General features: G+C 45.2%; 1 protein-coding gene across 2 annotated transcripts in view; it reads right to left on the bottom strand.

Moving 5' to 3' along the window:
• LOC146179639 (voltage-dependent calcium channel subunit alpha-2/delta-3-like) overlaps positions 1–12771 on the bottom strand; it is a 204430-nt gene extending 191659 nt beyond the window's left edge. For both annotated transcript variants that reach the window (XM_084579291.1, XM_084579292.1), the window contains exon 1: positions 12068–12771. In XM_084579291.1, the coding sequence (XP_084435417.1) occupies positions 12068–12294 (227 nt within the window). In that variant the 5' untranslated portion in view covers positions 12295–12771. The remainder of the gene's footprint in view (positions 1–12067) is intronic.
• Between the last annotated feature and the right edge of the window lie 4004 nt (positions 12772–16775).

Below are 16775 nucleotides of genomic sequence, written 5' to 3'. Positions count from 1 at the left end.
GTGTGTGTGTGTGTGTGGGGGGGGGGGGGGGGCTTATATAAAGCCATACTTTCGTATTTGAGTTCCTGCTAAAAGAGGGTACTGAGTGCCGGAAGCTGTCTCTCCCTTCATCGATCCTCTTCACTGAGGGCATGAAACAAACCATTTTATCCGATTTGGTTTTTCACCTGATACTGCCATCTTCCTGACTGGAAAAAGTCCCCTATGGACCTTCTATCAGCTGGTCAGCAGCAGGGCTAAGGCGACTTCTAAATAAAGAAATGAGCCCGAGGTGTCCTTCACATGACTGCTTTTATAGCAGGCACGCTTCAGCCGACCTCTGATGAAACTCGAAAGAGGTGCAAGGGATGGCAACCAGTTACTCATTTCAGGACATATTGCAGGCGCTAGTAAATCTACACTCACCACTCGCTCAGGGATTTCGTGACGTTAGAGGGGGGGGGGGGGGGGGGGGGGCAAAACCACGAAAGTGATCTGCAATCAACCCGACTGAACCAGCAGTGGTAAAAGCTATTATATACCGCATTTCACCCTCCACACCGAAGGCCCATTTAAACCACGTGGCCTGAAGGAAAACATTGCCAAAAATATTAGCCGTCCATGTCAGAGACACGCATAAAAGCAGACATTCTCAACTACAATTCTAGTTATGTGCAGTTTATTTGTCATTACCAAGGGGGAGGTGATCGATGTTAGTTTACAAGGGCCGAGGCGCCGACCAGTTGGCTCTTCGCCATAGTAACCAAACAGAGCAGGCATGCCTGTTTAGTCCTGGGTTCCTCGTCCTTGACGCTATTTTCTTGACTGCTCAAGTAAGGTTTGCGCGGTCAACATCCTTTCTATCCTCATCTGGTACTCACCATCTTCCCGTAAAGGAAAATAGATCATTCCTCACATAAACAACGAGGGAGAACAAGCCCCCCACCCCACCTTCATTTCTAGCCCCCAATTCCACCTGCGCCCTCCTGACGGGTATATCGGCAGCGCTGTACAACGTTGCGTGTCGGAGACGTAAAAACGAGCCGGTGTCGTCGTCTTTCGAAGGAGGCAACCGCGGGGCGATGCTTCGCCTCGTGGCGTCGTCGTAACATCTGCCGCCGATGGCCGACCGCCAGCCGTCCTCCCCTCATTCCTCCTCTCCCTGCGGTACCAGCAAACTGTTTGGCGCGACCCATTTTAGAACGGCCTCCCCGCGCGCGAACGATTTTGCAGAACGCGGCGTGCGTCGGGTGTCGGAAGACGGGGAAGCTCGCCGCGTTCCAGCGCTACCTCTTCTCGCCGCCATCCAAGGGCCGCGTTTACTTCTGCCCTTTTTTTTTTATTTATTTATGTTGCTCTTCTGCCAGCTCATTCTCCTTGCCTACCCTGTGAATAGCTCGCCGCGCTGTTTTATTTCCTCGCGTTGTGCACCGCTGTGGTGGCCCCGCACAGGGCACGGTGTTCTTTGGGGCTCTGCTTTTTAGCCCCCCCCCCCCCCCCCCCCCTCCTCCTCCTCCTCTCTACCCCCCTCCAACTCGGTCCCCACTCTTGTTATTGTTGGCCATGCCCGCCCAGTGTGAAACTTCGAGCTCTGAAGAAAAGGCGTTTCGTGGTAAAGGGTGCTCGTGACCAGCGAAACCTCCGCGCCTCCTCCCACCGAGAAAAAGGATACAAGCATACAAATTCAAGATATGACCTCTTCGTTATGTTTTTGTTTTCCACCTTCGTTACTGAATAGCGCTGGCCCGAACCTGAAGGAACAAAGAGGTGCACAGTACAGATGTGACGTCACTTGCAGCAAGTCGCACGCAGGATCAAGTCAGATTGGTTCTTCAACTCGCCTTCAAAGCAGAATATCGGGCTATTCATCGGGTTTAGCAGGTCAACCTAATCGTGAAATCCATATAGCGGATTTGATTCTGAATCAGAGGTTTTCCCACCCTAACTTCCGTACAAGTAGTTAGGCTCTTCGTACGGATGTTCCTTGCTGGTTGTTTCCGAAGAGTTTATTGTCTTCTTGCAATTTTCTCCCTTTCTTGATGAATAACCAGAAGAGTTGACCGTAGTTGAGTTCTCCGGGTTGCTACTGATTGCTAGACTCACAATGAATCACTTTCCCTCCTTCGCTTTCAAGGATCTTAAGTCCGGTTAAAGTTTTCATAAAGAAACGCAGTGGCAACGCGATCGTGCTGGCTGCAACACTCTATAACGTTTCGAAATTACCTCTCCTCGACTACGCGACCAAAAAGGAGTGCGAGCAGCCGGCAAGTGAAAATGAAATTTAAAAAAAAAAAAGATAAAATGCAGGAAACTAGATAAAAAAAAGACGGGAAAATGGAGGACGAAGGCGAACTCAACAAGGACACAGCAGCTCCGAACCCATTGGCGGCGAAAAGGCGTCGCACGGGTCTTCGATCAATCTTCGTCGCGCTGCCAGCCGTTTGGTGCTGCTCGCGTGTCCCTTGCTTATCGACTTTCACGTTTTATTTTTATTTCTTTCAACGTGTTCCTAGTCCCATGTCCTTTCTTCCGCTTACAGTTTCCCTGATGGCGCAGTAGCAAACGCCGACTCAAAGCAGGCGGCTGAAGAACACTCTGTCTGCTGAATCCAGATGTGTTCACGTTCTGAGCCTTGAGACTACTGCAGTACTAGTTAAGGTAAGGTTTTGGTTGTATGAGAATATATATTACGCACATAAGTGTTTGTGTGTGTGTCTGCACGTGCGCGCGAACACTTCAGAAACCTGCCATCGATGTAAATAATCTTAGACAAGTTTTTTTTTTTTTTTTTCTCAGACGAATCGATGTTTCTTGAAATACAGGCAAGCCGCGTCACAGCCACCGAACTCGCAACTTTAGAATGACAGCTCATGTAACGGCCACTTTACGGAGTTCACTAACAGAGATAACTAGAGCGCATTCGCTCACCTAATCCCGCTGCTGCGTTGGTGTCCCGATGGGGTTCAACTGCTAGGAATAGGTGCATTTAACTTCCGTTTGGGCCTAACGAGCACACTGGGCTCTCCAGGCCTTACTTTCATTACACACCATGTCGACCTTCTAACCATTCGAATTTCGAACAGAGGGCTCCACAAAGAACAATCCTTGCCAAAGGAGCAGTGGGAGGCGTGCGCCTCCGACACATGTCGTCATTGATCGATCTAGTTGCGGAAAGCCGGGACTGAAATTTTGCAAATCACGTGCTAGCCAAAGATAGTGTGACCTAACCAAGTACTTTCGCAGTGCGGGAAGAAGAGGAACAAAAACAGGATACATACACCCCTACTTATTGCAAATGAAGTTAGCGCAGAAACTTTGACGAAGGCATAGGCGAGACACATACGACAAAAGACGGGCGCTACTACCAACTGCTTATTTTGGCGTGACGGAAAGAGAGAGAGAGAGAGTAGAATAGAAAGCCAAGGAGCTTAACTATACTTCGTCTCACAAAAAGGCAGAGGAGGCCTTGCTGTTGTGGTCCTAAGTGCCTCTCGCCCCTGCGCGATATCCCTAGTGAAAAAAACCTCTATGAGTAACAAGAACCTCATACAAATTCTCATATTAAACGCATACTAAACTCGTACAAATCTCATATCATATCATACAAATATCATTCAACGTATGAGAAATGTATGAGATTGTATGACATTTGTATGAGTTTTGTATGATAAAATTGTATGAGGTTATTGTGACCCATACGGCTTTTTTTTACTAGGGATATAATAGAGAATTGTGCTTCTACTGTCATCCCTGCCAATTTGGGGGGCGAGAGGTGCGTATATGAGCATAATTGCCTATTGTACTGCGCGTGATCCTGATTGGACCGGGGTGCATCTGCCTTTCGCAGTGCTGCAAACATCTTGTGAGACGAAGTGTAGGCGATGCCGAGTAGCCCATCCTACACGTGGAGGGGGGAACAAAGGGAGAAGAAAAAAAAAAAAGAGCGTCAAGTAAAGGAGCCTGTGACACGTCTAGTGAATACAAAGAAAACATTGTGCATGGACCAAGATGCCATTAACTTCCTCTACAACATGCCGAACTAACTAGCACGACAACACGTTCTTATGATACGCTGCTACCTCCCCTCCACCAGGAAGGAGGAGGTGTGGAAAGGCTCTTCAACAATTTCCCCTGCGTGCACTAAGGCTTGAGTTCTCTCTCTGTCTTCATAAAGTGGCGGGGATATGGTCTGCGGCGCGTGTGTATGACTTGGAGCGGTAAATTGTTCCTCATCACTTGCAGTATTTTTAGCACTTGATGGAATTGGAAAGTTTTGGCTTCGGCTGAAATTCCAAACTGTCTTCACTCGGGCGGAGGTTTCTAATGCGTGCTGCCGCTGACATCCAAGCCATAAAGACTAAGAAGTGCCGACGCACGCTTAAAGCTCCATGACGTCATCGTTTTCCGCCTATCAACCTTCACCTCCTAATGAGCGCAGCTCCTGTGGCAACTTTCGACCAGAAATAGGACGAGGCGTAGGTCAGCTTTCTATTATAGATAAGATTATCCGCCCCTTGTTAATCGTGGTTGCGCAAATGGCATCAGATTTGTACGAGCGTTCAAGCGATGCCCATCACTGCGCGTGAAAGGATTGCCTTTTCACAAGACATGAGCTTGAAATAACACTTACACTAAAGTACGGCCGAATAAATTCAGAAGCCCGGTTTCCATGAACACATCACTCCTGACCTAGAACCTATACTGTTTAAATCCGCTGGCAGCTATCTCATGCACACGTGTCGGGCACTTTAATCAGTTTGACGCTGAAATTTCCATATGGTTTGTAAGGTACGGAATACTTTCAACATTTTCTGCAACAACAACAAAACAAAAAACTAGTAGCAATCAAAACGAAGCTTTCATATACACAGATATACCAAAATCTTCTAATAATTCACACACTAAACCAACACTCACGTATTGGTAAAGGAACCAGCTAGATTCAGTAAGCTGATCATAGAACGAAATAAGGCATTCATTAGACAAAATAGAGGATTTTCATAAAGTATGGACTGTTTGCGCCTGTTGTAATCACGAAAACATTCTCCTTGTAGTGCACAGTAGGATGTCTATGGCCACTGAAGTCATATTTAAGCATGCTCCGAGAGCAATACTCTGCCGTGTAGCTTTGCAACCTGTACGCCGGGTGACTTTTTTTTTTTTTTTAGGGTTAAAAAAATTGAATTTTGATATCTTCGAGAGATACACCGATGCGGTCCGTGTAGACTTCTTTTACAGCAGGGTGGACGTCGTGTACGGGACAGAGCTTAACGTTGAGACTTAGTTAAATAAAGTTATTTATCTACAACTCTTTCATTTTCTTTTATTTCAGGGGGAAAATAATATATTGCGAAACTGAAGGCTCCCAACATCAAATATGAGTCCTGTTTATTATTTTTTAATCCTCTTAATAGGGAGTACGGTTCAAAATATCAAATGTCAAAATCGTGCTATTTAGACCTTGCCTCGTTGGGCACGGTAATGGTGCCTATATGTCATTACGTACTTCAACATAATCAAATACACGAACGGCGTAGGTATTTAGTGTAAAAACTGCATTTTCTGAATGTGCAATGCCAGAAAGTCAACTTAACGAGCCTTCAGATGCAAATTTTTAAACAATCTTGAATTTCGCAATATAATATTGCCTTAAATCGAAATTGGAAATATTCATTTGGTTAATCATTATTAATTGCCTAATCATTAGGCTCTACCACTTACATCACGCCTATCTTGCTCTAAATCACGCGTGTAGAGGTCTTAAAGACTTATCTCTGGTATGTTTCGAAATACAAGTTTGTGAACTGCTAAAAACATTAATCCTCCATGTACCAGGGGCTCCAACTTACAGGAAGCATTTAAAAAAGGCGGTGTGCCCTAACTCAGTGAAACCAAGCAAGACGAAACCTACAAATCCAAATCAATAATCTGCAATTGAATGCCACAGAAAGATGTGAACTGTGATCAACTTATCAGTACAAACTGAGATTTATAGTAAATGTTATATTCTTTCAAGTCTGTATCGAGTTTTGCGGCTCAGGGACTTGCCAAGAGTGGCGTTTGAAATCTGACATGTACTATCAAAGAATTTTTCAGCATTGTGACGAAACGAGTCATGCGCAATAATAGAATGAATAAAGATAACATCTCCTACCCTGTATTCTTCTGTTCTTTGTTTCAGTGCTGTTTCACAGCTATTGTTGGCCTCTTCAATTGGACAAAAGCTACAGAAAATTTTTTGCATGTCGCAACAAAATTTCAGTGCGGTTTTTGGCAGTGACTCTTGTGTGAAAAGAAAAATTTCTGTAGTAACGTCAGAGTTTTCTGTAGTTACAATATAGAAATACTCTACTGACTACTAAAACGTATTACAGGAAGCAGAGAACTACAAGAAACTATGAAAAACTACATACAATTTTGACGTTAACGACAGGTAAATGCAAAAAAAAAAAATGTCTATGCCATAGTCACTACATAAGCTGTCGAGAAATATTCGCCTATACCGTTGCTACAATAAATCGAAGAATGGTTCCAAACGGGAGTGTGCATTGGCTGAAGCAATGGAAGCGCTTTATAGTAACAAAAAAATAATAATTTGTGGATATAGCTGTTTCTTGGCGGAGGCTGACTCAGGCTGCAAAAGGGCGTCCGCAGAGCATGTCCTTAGAAAGTGCGTAGAGAAATTCTCGGCCCGCACCACAAAAATTGACCCTCTGGACACGTGAAATTTGATTTAACCAAATATAGTGTCCAATCTAATTCGTGTATGGCCTACAGAGTATTGATCTCCACATGTCAATGTGCGACCTTCCCCCAAGGCTGTCAAAAATGATTTTCCCCGAATTTCACCAAACTTGGTTTGGTTTGAGATGTGCGATTTAACGCCTCAAAGTGAATTAGGCTATGAGAGACGACGTAGTGGAGGTGAACAAAATTGGTGTCCAACCTAATTTGACAGTGGCCAACCCAGCGGCGCCTTTCAAATTTAGGTTCACCAGACCACCGTAATTTCACTTAGTAATTTCACCAAAATTATTATCTAAAACTAATTTGACTATGGTTAACTTATCCTCATTGAACTTAATCTGCATTGAGGTTTTCAAGAAGGATTGAAGCATCCGGTGCTACACGGGCGTTTTCAATGATCGTTGAGAAGTTTCCTTTGTGTGCGTTAGGTGACATCGAGGCTGGAGACGCCCGCTCTCGAATGTGCCCGACACCTCAAGAGCATTTCGAGGAAGCAGCTTAGATCCAAGCAGGCTTCGGGCTCGATTGCACTTGAAGATTGCCGCGTGACAACCTCGATCTGCATTGATTTGAATGCACAACGAGTTCAATGAGGATAGAGAGTGCTAATGTAACAGATGTATTGGTAGCAACCTCCGAAAATAGGCGGTGGGCCACCCCTAAAATTTGCGTGCTTAGGCATTCTCCGTGTGTAGGAGGTTACGGGTACCCTTGTAATATTTTAAAAGAAAATGCTGTAGGTGTTATTAGAAATTCGTTACAGTTATTCCAAATGTATTCGAAACCTAGTCGAAAAGTAGAAAACATATCATCAGCATGCATTATTTGATTCGTTTAAGAAGTCGAACAGAATGAAATTCGATTCCCTGTTCGAAGTTTTGGTTTATTCGTACCCACCAAAGAAACGATGGCGGAGTACACGATATCCAGCGGTAAATGTGCAGGACCTCTTCAGCGCAAAAAGAGCGCGTGAAACTTTTCGGTTACACGACTAGACGCAAAAGTTTAGGGATATAAGTTTTCGTGTTAGGGGCAAAAATTGATTAGATACCCCCATGCAAACTAATAGCTTGTAACGCCTGACGGCAAGTACAAGGGGACGAGGATGTTTCGTTTGCTGGCGTTAACACTAGCCGCGTGATCGAGCATCGACACAGCGCAGAATTTCAATTTTCGAATTATTTCTTTATTACCGAACTAAAACTTTAGAATGAGCCTAGCAGGAAAACAGCGCCGCACTTTTCACACAATATATAACTAATTTTATAAACATATCAGGTCATGGTTTGTTCACATAGCAAATTCAGTTGAAAACTGCTTCTTGCACTTCTTGAAAGCAGCGACAATAATGGGGAATTTAATTACTTAATGCGGCACCAATTTTAGAAAATGTCGTTTCACTACAATTCATCGCCGTCAGTACTGCTCGCAGAAGTCTTCTTTTTTTACTTTTTTTTTTGCCCATTACTAACTGACAAGGCCGAGGTATGTGGACTAGAAAGTTGCCAATAAGCGTCTATCCTATGACTCCATACTCTTACAGCAGATGCTCCTAATTCCACCCGGCTCTGCTTGCTTTTTTTTTTTTTTTGTCCCTACCAAGCCCGTGCTAAAATATTTAATGCGAGCAACCTCAGCAGGTTGGCATGGCTGGTTCATAAAGTCACCTCTCCTTTTCATGTGCCAATTTCTCACAAACACAAAATATTGTTTCGCGTCGCCGTTTTGTTTAAACTCACATCCAAGGGCCAGATCGTTGCATCTGTATGAAACCATAACTGAATAACAATTTTCTGATAAACTTCTTTTCTCGATGAGTCTTTAATTGGCAAAGGATACCAACTACACGAAATGATAAACTAGTATCGCGCAGTTAGGTCTATGCTTGCACGGTTAAACGGTGAAATCTGGCGACAAGCTTCGGTTAAAGCGCATTCGTGGCAAAGTATACAATGAATCCTACCATTTCCACACGCAAGAACTTTGATTCGTTCAGTTAGATCATGATATTCCATGCCCACCTATCACGTCGAATGTTCATTTGCAGATGTCATCCTGGAATTCCGATGTCTTTCGCAGGTGTGGAGGTATCGAGATGTGCTTCAATCGTTTCGCCCAAAGGATGGAACTTGACGTTTCACAGTCCACTGGGACCACTTAAACCCTTGACAGCAGGGAAAAGTCTTCGTAAATGTCGATTACTGAGAGTCGTAAGTTTTCGTGGCTCACGCGAACAACGCAATTTTCGCCAGCTCACTTTGTCGATCTGGCCTGTGTCGCAAAAGAACTAAAAAATAAACCGCCCACAAGCCTGTGTGCCTTCAAAGCCTGCAAATCCTTCTACTTCATTACGCCAAAACGAAATGAAAGTCGGCAGTGTTCACCCTTGTACTTGTGGCCGCGACTAATAGCGAATTAAGCCATCGTGATGACACTTTGTATTTCCTTTCGCTTATAAAAATATGGATTGATACATGTACCCGTCAAATATACCACTAGAATGTGACAGCGGGTTGGCAGTAATTCATAAAAAGCGGAAATATGAATGCGATTGGAAGAGCTTCTTCTCTTCTCTCTACCTCCCTATATATATATATATATATATATATATATAAAGAAGAACATTTTCTTGTTGCTATTTAAAAAGTAGGTTGAAAGTTAAACATTGCTTCCTATCGAAACATTTATTACATCTTCCGTCCTGCCTGTCGATCCAGTTCCACGTGACAATCGCGGCAACACAGAATGTGTCATGTACGTCGCTATGGATGAGAGTAGCGCTAGTGAACACACACAGAGTTCAGTTACAGGCAACATTAATACCTAAAAAAAAGTAGAAGGTTGTACAGCCGCCGATGTAGCTCAGTTGGTAAGAGCCCCGGATGTGATATTCAGAGGTCCTGGGTTCGGTTGCCAGCCTCGGCGAATTGTTGTTCTTTCTATCTTGTATTTAATTATCTCTCTCTATAAATAATTACCGTACTAATCCAGATTAATAGCAAAACATAAAATTTTATTCATAAAAACCCTACGCTCCATGCAATTACGCCCTAAACAACTCTCATAAGAATTAGAGGGCATTATTGCACCAAAATATATTTAGAAAGAGGAGAATGGTAGTTTATTTCTATATTACATGAAATTTTAGTAGAAATCTTTTACGTCATGTTTTTTGTTCATTAAATCGTTCCCGATCATACTTGCTACCATGGCATTGCTATGTTACACAGACAGCTGAACTGAAATTGTGCCTACATAAGCTGGCGACAAAGCAGCAGGAATTGTTCAATGCATAAATCAATATGAAAGTAGCATACTTAGATTCTCACACACATCTCAAATATTCAGCTGTTTCACCCATTGGCAGTTCTGCGTAGGCTTGCCTCTTCTCTTTTTTCCTATCCTAATTGCTGGTCTGCTGAGGCACTGATTGTAGACACCTCGCTTCAAGTTTTCAAGAGCCACGAAGAAGCGTGTTTTCAAGCATGCAACTCACATTTCCGTCTAGGTAGCAATTACTTGCAAGGTTCTGAAAGCAATCCCTCCCCCTACCCCCCTCTCATTATTTCGCTGAGATGGCGCTAAGGCTGTACGATGTGAGATGCATAACTCAACACGCCTCACACCAGCTTGGCTCAGAACAGACGAGCCGGGAGCCGCTGGTGCGCGCGAAGTGATTCTCCAAGCGTGAAGAAAGGGGTCGAAAAAACTCTACACACAAGCGAAGGAACTGCATCACCATGAAGCGGCGAGTGTACCCGTTTTTAACCTAAAGCAGAGTGCACTGTTCGTCGCGAACCCGCGTTGAAAACCAGGCGCCGGCCAGAAACAGCAGCGAAGGCTTTCACGAGCGAGAGAACGAAGGCAGATAGAGTGGAGGAGGAAAGAATGATAGAAAGAAGGGGAGGAGATGGAGGAGGAGAACAGGGAGGAAGAGGAGAAGGTGCGCGGGCACGCGGCAGCTACCAAGCTCCGGGGCGCATGCGCTTCGACGCTGGAGCTAAGACGCTAGTGCGCACGCGCGCGTCTGGTTCTAGCTGCGGCCCTCGCCCTTCGTCGATGCGACGACGAGCTCCTGGTCTGCGCACCTCAGCCAAGCCGCACGAGGCTCGCCGCTTCAACGGCAACCTGCAGAACTACAGCGCACGGCCGGCACACCAGGCTCTCGTGCGCGCGTAGATTTTAGCCCTTATATTAAGCCCGAAATATAAAAGCCAAAGAAAGCATGCGCAAAAAGGGCATGCATTTAAGTCCGGCCTCTATTCAACGAGTACAAGATTTGCTGTGAGCGGTGTAGGGCGTGCCGACTGCGGGTTTGGAGACGCGCGCGCAGACGACCAGATACGTAGCAAGAAACCGGAGCCTATAATAAATGGTTCCATCAACATCATGGAGCACCTTCACTCTTATGGTGCGCAGAAGATTTTTCGGATAAATGTGCATGCGCCGAGTTAACATATGCGCCACGCTTTTTTTCTGTTAGATTTTTTTTAAGCACGCTCTCACCTTCTGCAGATCGCGCGCTGTTTCTTGCAGGTCAGGTGACTAGCAAAACAGCAGCGGCTTCCAAATGTGAGAATACGCAGCAGCTAGCTCGCAGCGGCTGCTGCCTGGAAACGTCCGCCCATTTATTTATTCCGCTTTTCTTTTTTAGACGTACTGTCTCCACTAAAACCGGACAAATATCTTCTTACTCTTTGCCGTTAAAAATAAAATATATATCAGCCGAACAATGCGGATACGCATTTATAATGTAACACTGGAGGTTTCGAACGCAAAGCTGGCTTAATAGTGTATGAGCTCGGTCTTTTTATTGCTGTTTCTGCTAATTTATTGTATAACGCTGAAATTAAACACTTGTAACGGGCTGCATAAATTCCCGTAGAGCTAAGCACGGATGTTCGTAATGACAATGCGTATATCTCTACGCACATGCGTCTGAGGCCGACTGCATTGGTATTGGCTGCAAATGCATCTGCGATTGTAATCGGTAAACGTTCAGAAGAATTAACTCACGTCGAGTAGCTGCAGCCGCACCCAAGGCAAGTTGCACCACATCCTTATCGATGTTTTGTGAGAAATCCGATTGGCTTGGTCGCACAAGCGAGGTTCAGAGCGTTATCGAAGCCAAAACGAAAAATATAGAACTTGAATGTATTTTCCTAGACGTGTGCCCATCCACACGCATGCAGGTTATTAAAACACCGGCAATCGTCGAGTGTGGCTAAATCAGCTCCGTTTCTAGAGCAGACTGCAATCTACGGAACATATCGCGGTCATAATCAGAGCTGCAAGGGCTGTATGTTGCAAAACAACGTCAGTATATACGCATAATACTTACTCGTTGGCAATGGCTTCTGTGCCGTTCGCGTCGGATCCGGCGAGAAGGGGGAGCGCGCAAACCACCAAAAACAGAAGCACCGGCGAAGTGAAACGGTAGCAGCGCGAGCTACTTCGGTAGCACGATCGGCGTCGGTCGGCCGCCGGCTGTGGCAGCTCTCGCAGTCTCGGTCGTCGTCGCACGTCGGCCGGCGGCGTGGAGCGCTCAGAGCCGCGACAGCTCCCCATGGGTCAGCACTCACGTGGGAATCCCGGCGCACGGGTCCATAGGCCGTCGAGGGGTCCTAACCCAGCACCGCGCACGCATCACGCATGGCGGCAGCCGGCGAAGCCCGCTGCAGCAGCACAACCGCGGCTTTCGCTCGCCCGGCGCCGCCACCGAACACCGCCGTGCGCCGACGGCGGCATCATCTCCGATGAGAAAGCGCTCAAGCGCACGGCGTTTCACCAGCCTGCAGCAGCGATCTTGCACGGATGAGGGACAGAACGGATCGCGACAGAATCCGCCACGCGCACAGTACCACGGGTCTCTGTTTTCCGGGGCCCAACAAATCCAGCGGGTGTAGCGAAGACACGAAACCGGCGACGGCGCGCGCACGGGCACACCACGGGAGAAGCGGCGGCGTCAGCGGCGTCGGTAGCACGCCCACCCCACCCGGCGCTCTTTCCGGCGATGAACGGCACAACGGGAGGGGGGGGGGGAAATATCGAGGAGAAAAACGAGAAAAATATGAGAGGGCGGCGGACGGCCGCCAGCGTCGTCAGCGTCGTACGCGACGAGCTTGTTCTCACAGGTACACAAGGCCTGGTGGTACCTTTCAAAATTTACATTGTTGCATAATAAATGGTATAACCTTTAACAAATATGTGCGTTGCGTGGGCGTTGTCAAGAAATAAACATGATAATTTTACACTAATACTGATGTTTTTGTATGTAATTGAGTTTTTCAAATATAGATGGCGCGATAATCGTTTTATTCTATACTACGATGCATTTGGTAAGGCGTTGAAGCGAGCGCTACTTTCAGTTATCTGTCAAAACGGACCAGCAATGCTTTTATGCTTTTTTTTTTTCGGTAGTTGAAGTTTTTTCGGTCAGTGCAGTATGTGTCGAATATTAGCAAGATAATGGCTGGAAGCATAGCGGAGCGAGATATAATATTGTGAAACAGTTTAGAAAAGAGCTGTGCCGTCTCAATATTTTAATTTTCTTCGTGCCCTTCATTCAACTGGAGTAACGAAAATTTCCTCGGTTTCATCTTCCCCCATTTGTGGGGCTTTTCCGCACACTTTTGGTGGATAGTGGCAAAGCCAACTCATTGAAGATGCAGTTGACGCTCGCAGCGCCGCCATCCCCATTGCGTTCCCTTTCTCCGGTTTTCGGAGTTCGTTCGATTTGTGCTGCTCGAGGGAAGCTCCGGCGGCAAGCAGTGGCGCGCTCGTGCTTCCCCGGCCGGTGACGTCACTTCCCAGACGTGGCTTCATTCCGTGCGAAGTATCGAACAGTCCTCGTCTCCGTTTCAATCCCAGCGGTGAAATAAGATCTTACTACGCTATTATCAGGAATTCTGGAACTTCTGAATTTTTGTGGCTCTGTATCTACTGTCATCCACTGCACACTTATATCAACATCGGTGACACAACATTCTGTAAGAGGAGGAGCTTTGCTGTAAGCATCCGTAAATGCTTCGACTGCACCTATTCTTTATTTGTTTGTTATTCGACCTCTTTTCTTACAGTGAACCCGGCCCATCTTCATTTATTTCCTTAGTTTAAAGACACCTTATTGTTCCTTCTCAGGCCTTGTCTCATTGGTTTAAATACTGACGCCACGCGTCTGCCATCTCACCTGGCACGACACTCAACTGCAAAGTCAAGTCACGGGGGTTTTGCCCACTCTCATCAATCAGCGTACAACAACAGCCTCGGGATCGTCATTTATACTCGTTTTCGATTGCCAGCGTCTGCTATGCATCCATGCGCTTTTTTTATTTTTTTTTTTTTTTATTTTGCTCGTTCACTAGCCCAATCAATGCGGCAGTGCCCGACTGCGCGTCTCCGCGTTTCATCGCACACCGCTCGCGTAGGTTGAGATACGGATGGAAAAAGCTGAACGCCACACGTGATGTCGACCGCTGGGAAACAAATAAACTAAAACGCCGGTGCACAAGCTGCGCGCGCGTGATGCGTGTCTGTGTCGCCTGCGGCGAGCGCGCGTGCAGCTTCTCCTCTTGCATTGTTTGTTTGTTTTCGTCATACTCGATCGATCACATGGCCGGTCACGTGAACGGCGTGACGCTTCAGCAGGTTTTATGGCGCTTTCTTTTCTTTGCGGCCGGCTGCTGCCCCCTGCTGTTCGCGCCATGCACCAGCGTACAGTCGGTATTAAGAGGGAAATAATGAACGTTGTATCTCCGTCGTCTGTGCGAACAGGTCGTCGATTCAGGAAACAAAAAGGCGTGCGCAATATTCTTTTTTAACTTTTGCATTATTTCTGAAATAGCAAGCAATATGATCGTGTTCATGGATGCAAATAGGGTAATCTGCAACGCAATTTCTGTAGAGTGCACTATGTGTACAGAAAAATTCACAGCACCCTCCATGGCTCCCCGAAGTTTCAGCATGCGCAGCAATTTCTACACCGATAGCCTCTATGGTTAGGCCCTGTTAGGGTACAAATTGTGCATCAGGTATCGACACAGGGCAGCATTAGCAAAATGTAGTTATTGCTTTAAAAAGTTATAGGCAAGGTTTGTGCCAAGATGTCTTGTTTTAAATATTAGGCCCAATTAAGCAACTACTTTGCGACATATTGTTTCTTAACGAATAAAAAAATTCCAAGCTTTATAAGATTGTTGTTCTATTCGCTCTAAAAGATGCGTGATCGCATTCTGCGGCAAACTCTGTGCGCATTATCAACAGTGGAATGATATTTTTTGTAAAAGAAACTGGCTGGTGCTGTAGAAAAAACATTTGTTCAGAACTGTTTTTGGCATGCAGAAACAAGCACTGCATGTTCAAAACCATAAAGAACGAAACACTTCTCTATGAGCGTTTAGTCAATCAACAAATAGCAAAAAACAAACCAGGACTAAACATAATTGTAACACATCAAAACGAAGCAAACATCCTGCCGAGCAAATACAATATACGGTGGTTTGAAGGCCTCTTCAGCTCCACACGGTTAGGAACGGTTGATAAACTCTAGCCGAGACACAACCAGTGCCCTCCCAGTGCCACTGAACGATTATTTCGACCTCATGGCGAATGTCGTATACGAACTGTATATACAACGAATATAACGTACAGCTGTACAAATCTTCTTTCTTTCTGTGATTCTGAGCGTTGCGGAGGAGATAACCTAAATAAAGTCCAAGTATAAGCAAGGGCTAACCAAGCTTGACCTTCCGGCAAGTTTTATCCGCAAAAAGGCGGCCATCGCGCACGTCCATTAAAAGCTTGGGCGACTGTACATACGAGGGTGCTTTTTCTATCGTCAATAACAGCGGCTGAAGTTATAGCTATATGTTTACAGTTACACAGTAGCAAAGCCTCTGATGCTGTCAAGATTCAACTAGCTCTGATAAACCACGTCGTTGAAACCGTAAATCCTAGCATAATGCAACTAGCGGATTTCATAATCCTCTCTGTTCTGTTGGCAAAGACTAAAGGACGACAGAACTTCTGTCATCATTTTTCCCCTAGTAACATCATGAATATTCACATAATATTGAGCCCTGGTCACTAATGTGGAACAAAAATAAAAAGAGGGACGTGGAGTCATATCAGGTAGGAATACTCCCCGCAACTTGCATATTGATCTCATTCTGGTGACACAACTGGCGACAAATAGCTTCTTTGCAACTGCAGACCCATTAAAATACGAATCGTTAATCCGTCCCATACTTGATTATGCTTGTTTTATATGTAATCCTCCCAGACTACAGATACCAATCAGATCTAAAGTGTTAAAGAAAAGCTATTTATTTCCTTGGTCACCAATATCGCCGGCATTTTTCGCCTACTATCGTACTTCTGTCATTACAGTTAACGGCTTTATCTAGTCGCCGACAAGTTGAATCTTTATGGCTACAAGACACTACGATGAGCTTAAACGCAGTCCTTATTTTGCTCGAAACAAGACATTTCAATGCACAATTTTCCCTCGTCTAAGCCAATGTCAATAAATGTTTTCATCATCATCATTATCCTCATACAATCGAGGCATGGAACAGACTACCTGGCTCATATCGCTCTCTTCCATTGCATTATTTTGTTGACATAGTCAGCCACTGCTGATCACGGTCTTGATTAGCATCGTGCACTTATTATTTTTGTTTCTCGTTTTGTTGGCTTCATTGCTTAGTTGATTACATTGCATGTTTGCTTGGCATTTTTTTTTATGTAAAGCCACCACTCCTGCTCTAGCACCCGGTGGAGCCGATGTTTGTAAAAAGTATATAAAGCATAAATTTGTTCCAAATCACAAGCAATGTCTACTTAGTCTCTCGTCTATGATTTATTTTGCCCGATAGCGTACCATCAATGGTTCATGGTTAATTTTGGTTGCTTTCAAACACTATCCTACTTCTTCTTGATCTGTACCACAACAATGAATAGTAACTTATACATTATTTTCAAAGTGAGCTAATTTCAATAAAAATCAATGCTTACAGTAGTTACCAATGCTTGTTTTGACGTCAACGCAA

The sequence above is a fragment of the Amblyomma maculatum genome, chromosome 9 (genome assembly GCF_055883805.1).
Source record: "Amblyomma maculatum isolate TAMU_Amacu chromosome 9, ASM5588380v1, whole genome shotgun sequence".
Lineage (NCBI taxonomy): Eukaryota > Metazoa > Arthropoda > Arachnida > Ixodida > Ixodidae > Amblyomma > Amblyomma maculatum.
Note: the sequence above shows the minus strand (reverse complement) of the source record. Positions and strands in the feature narration are given on the sequence as shown.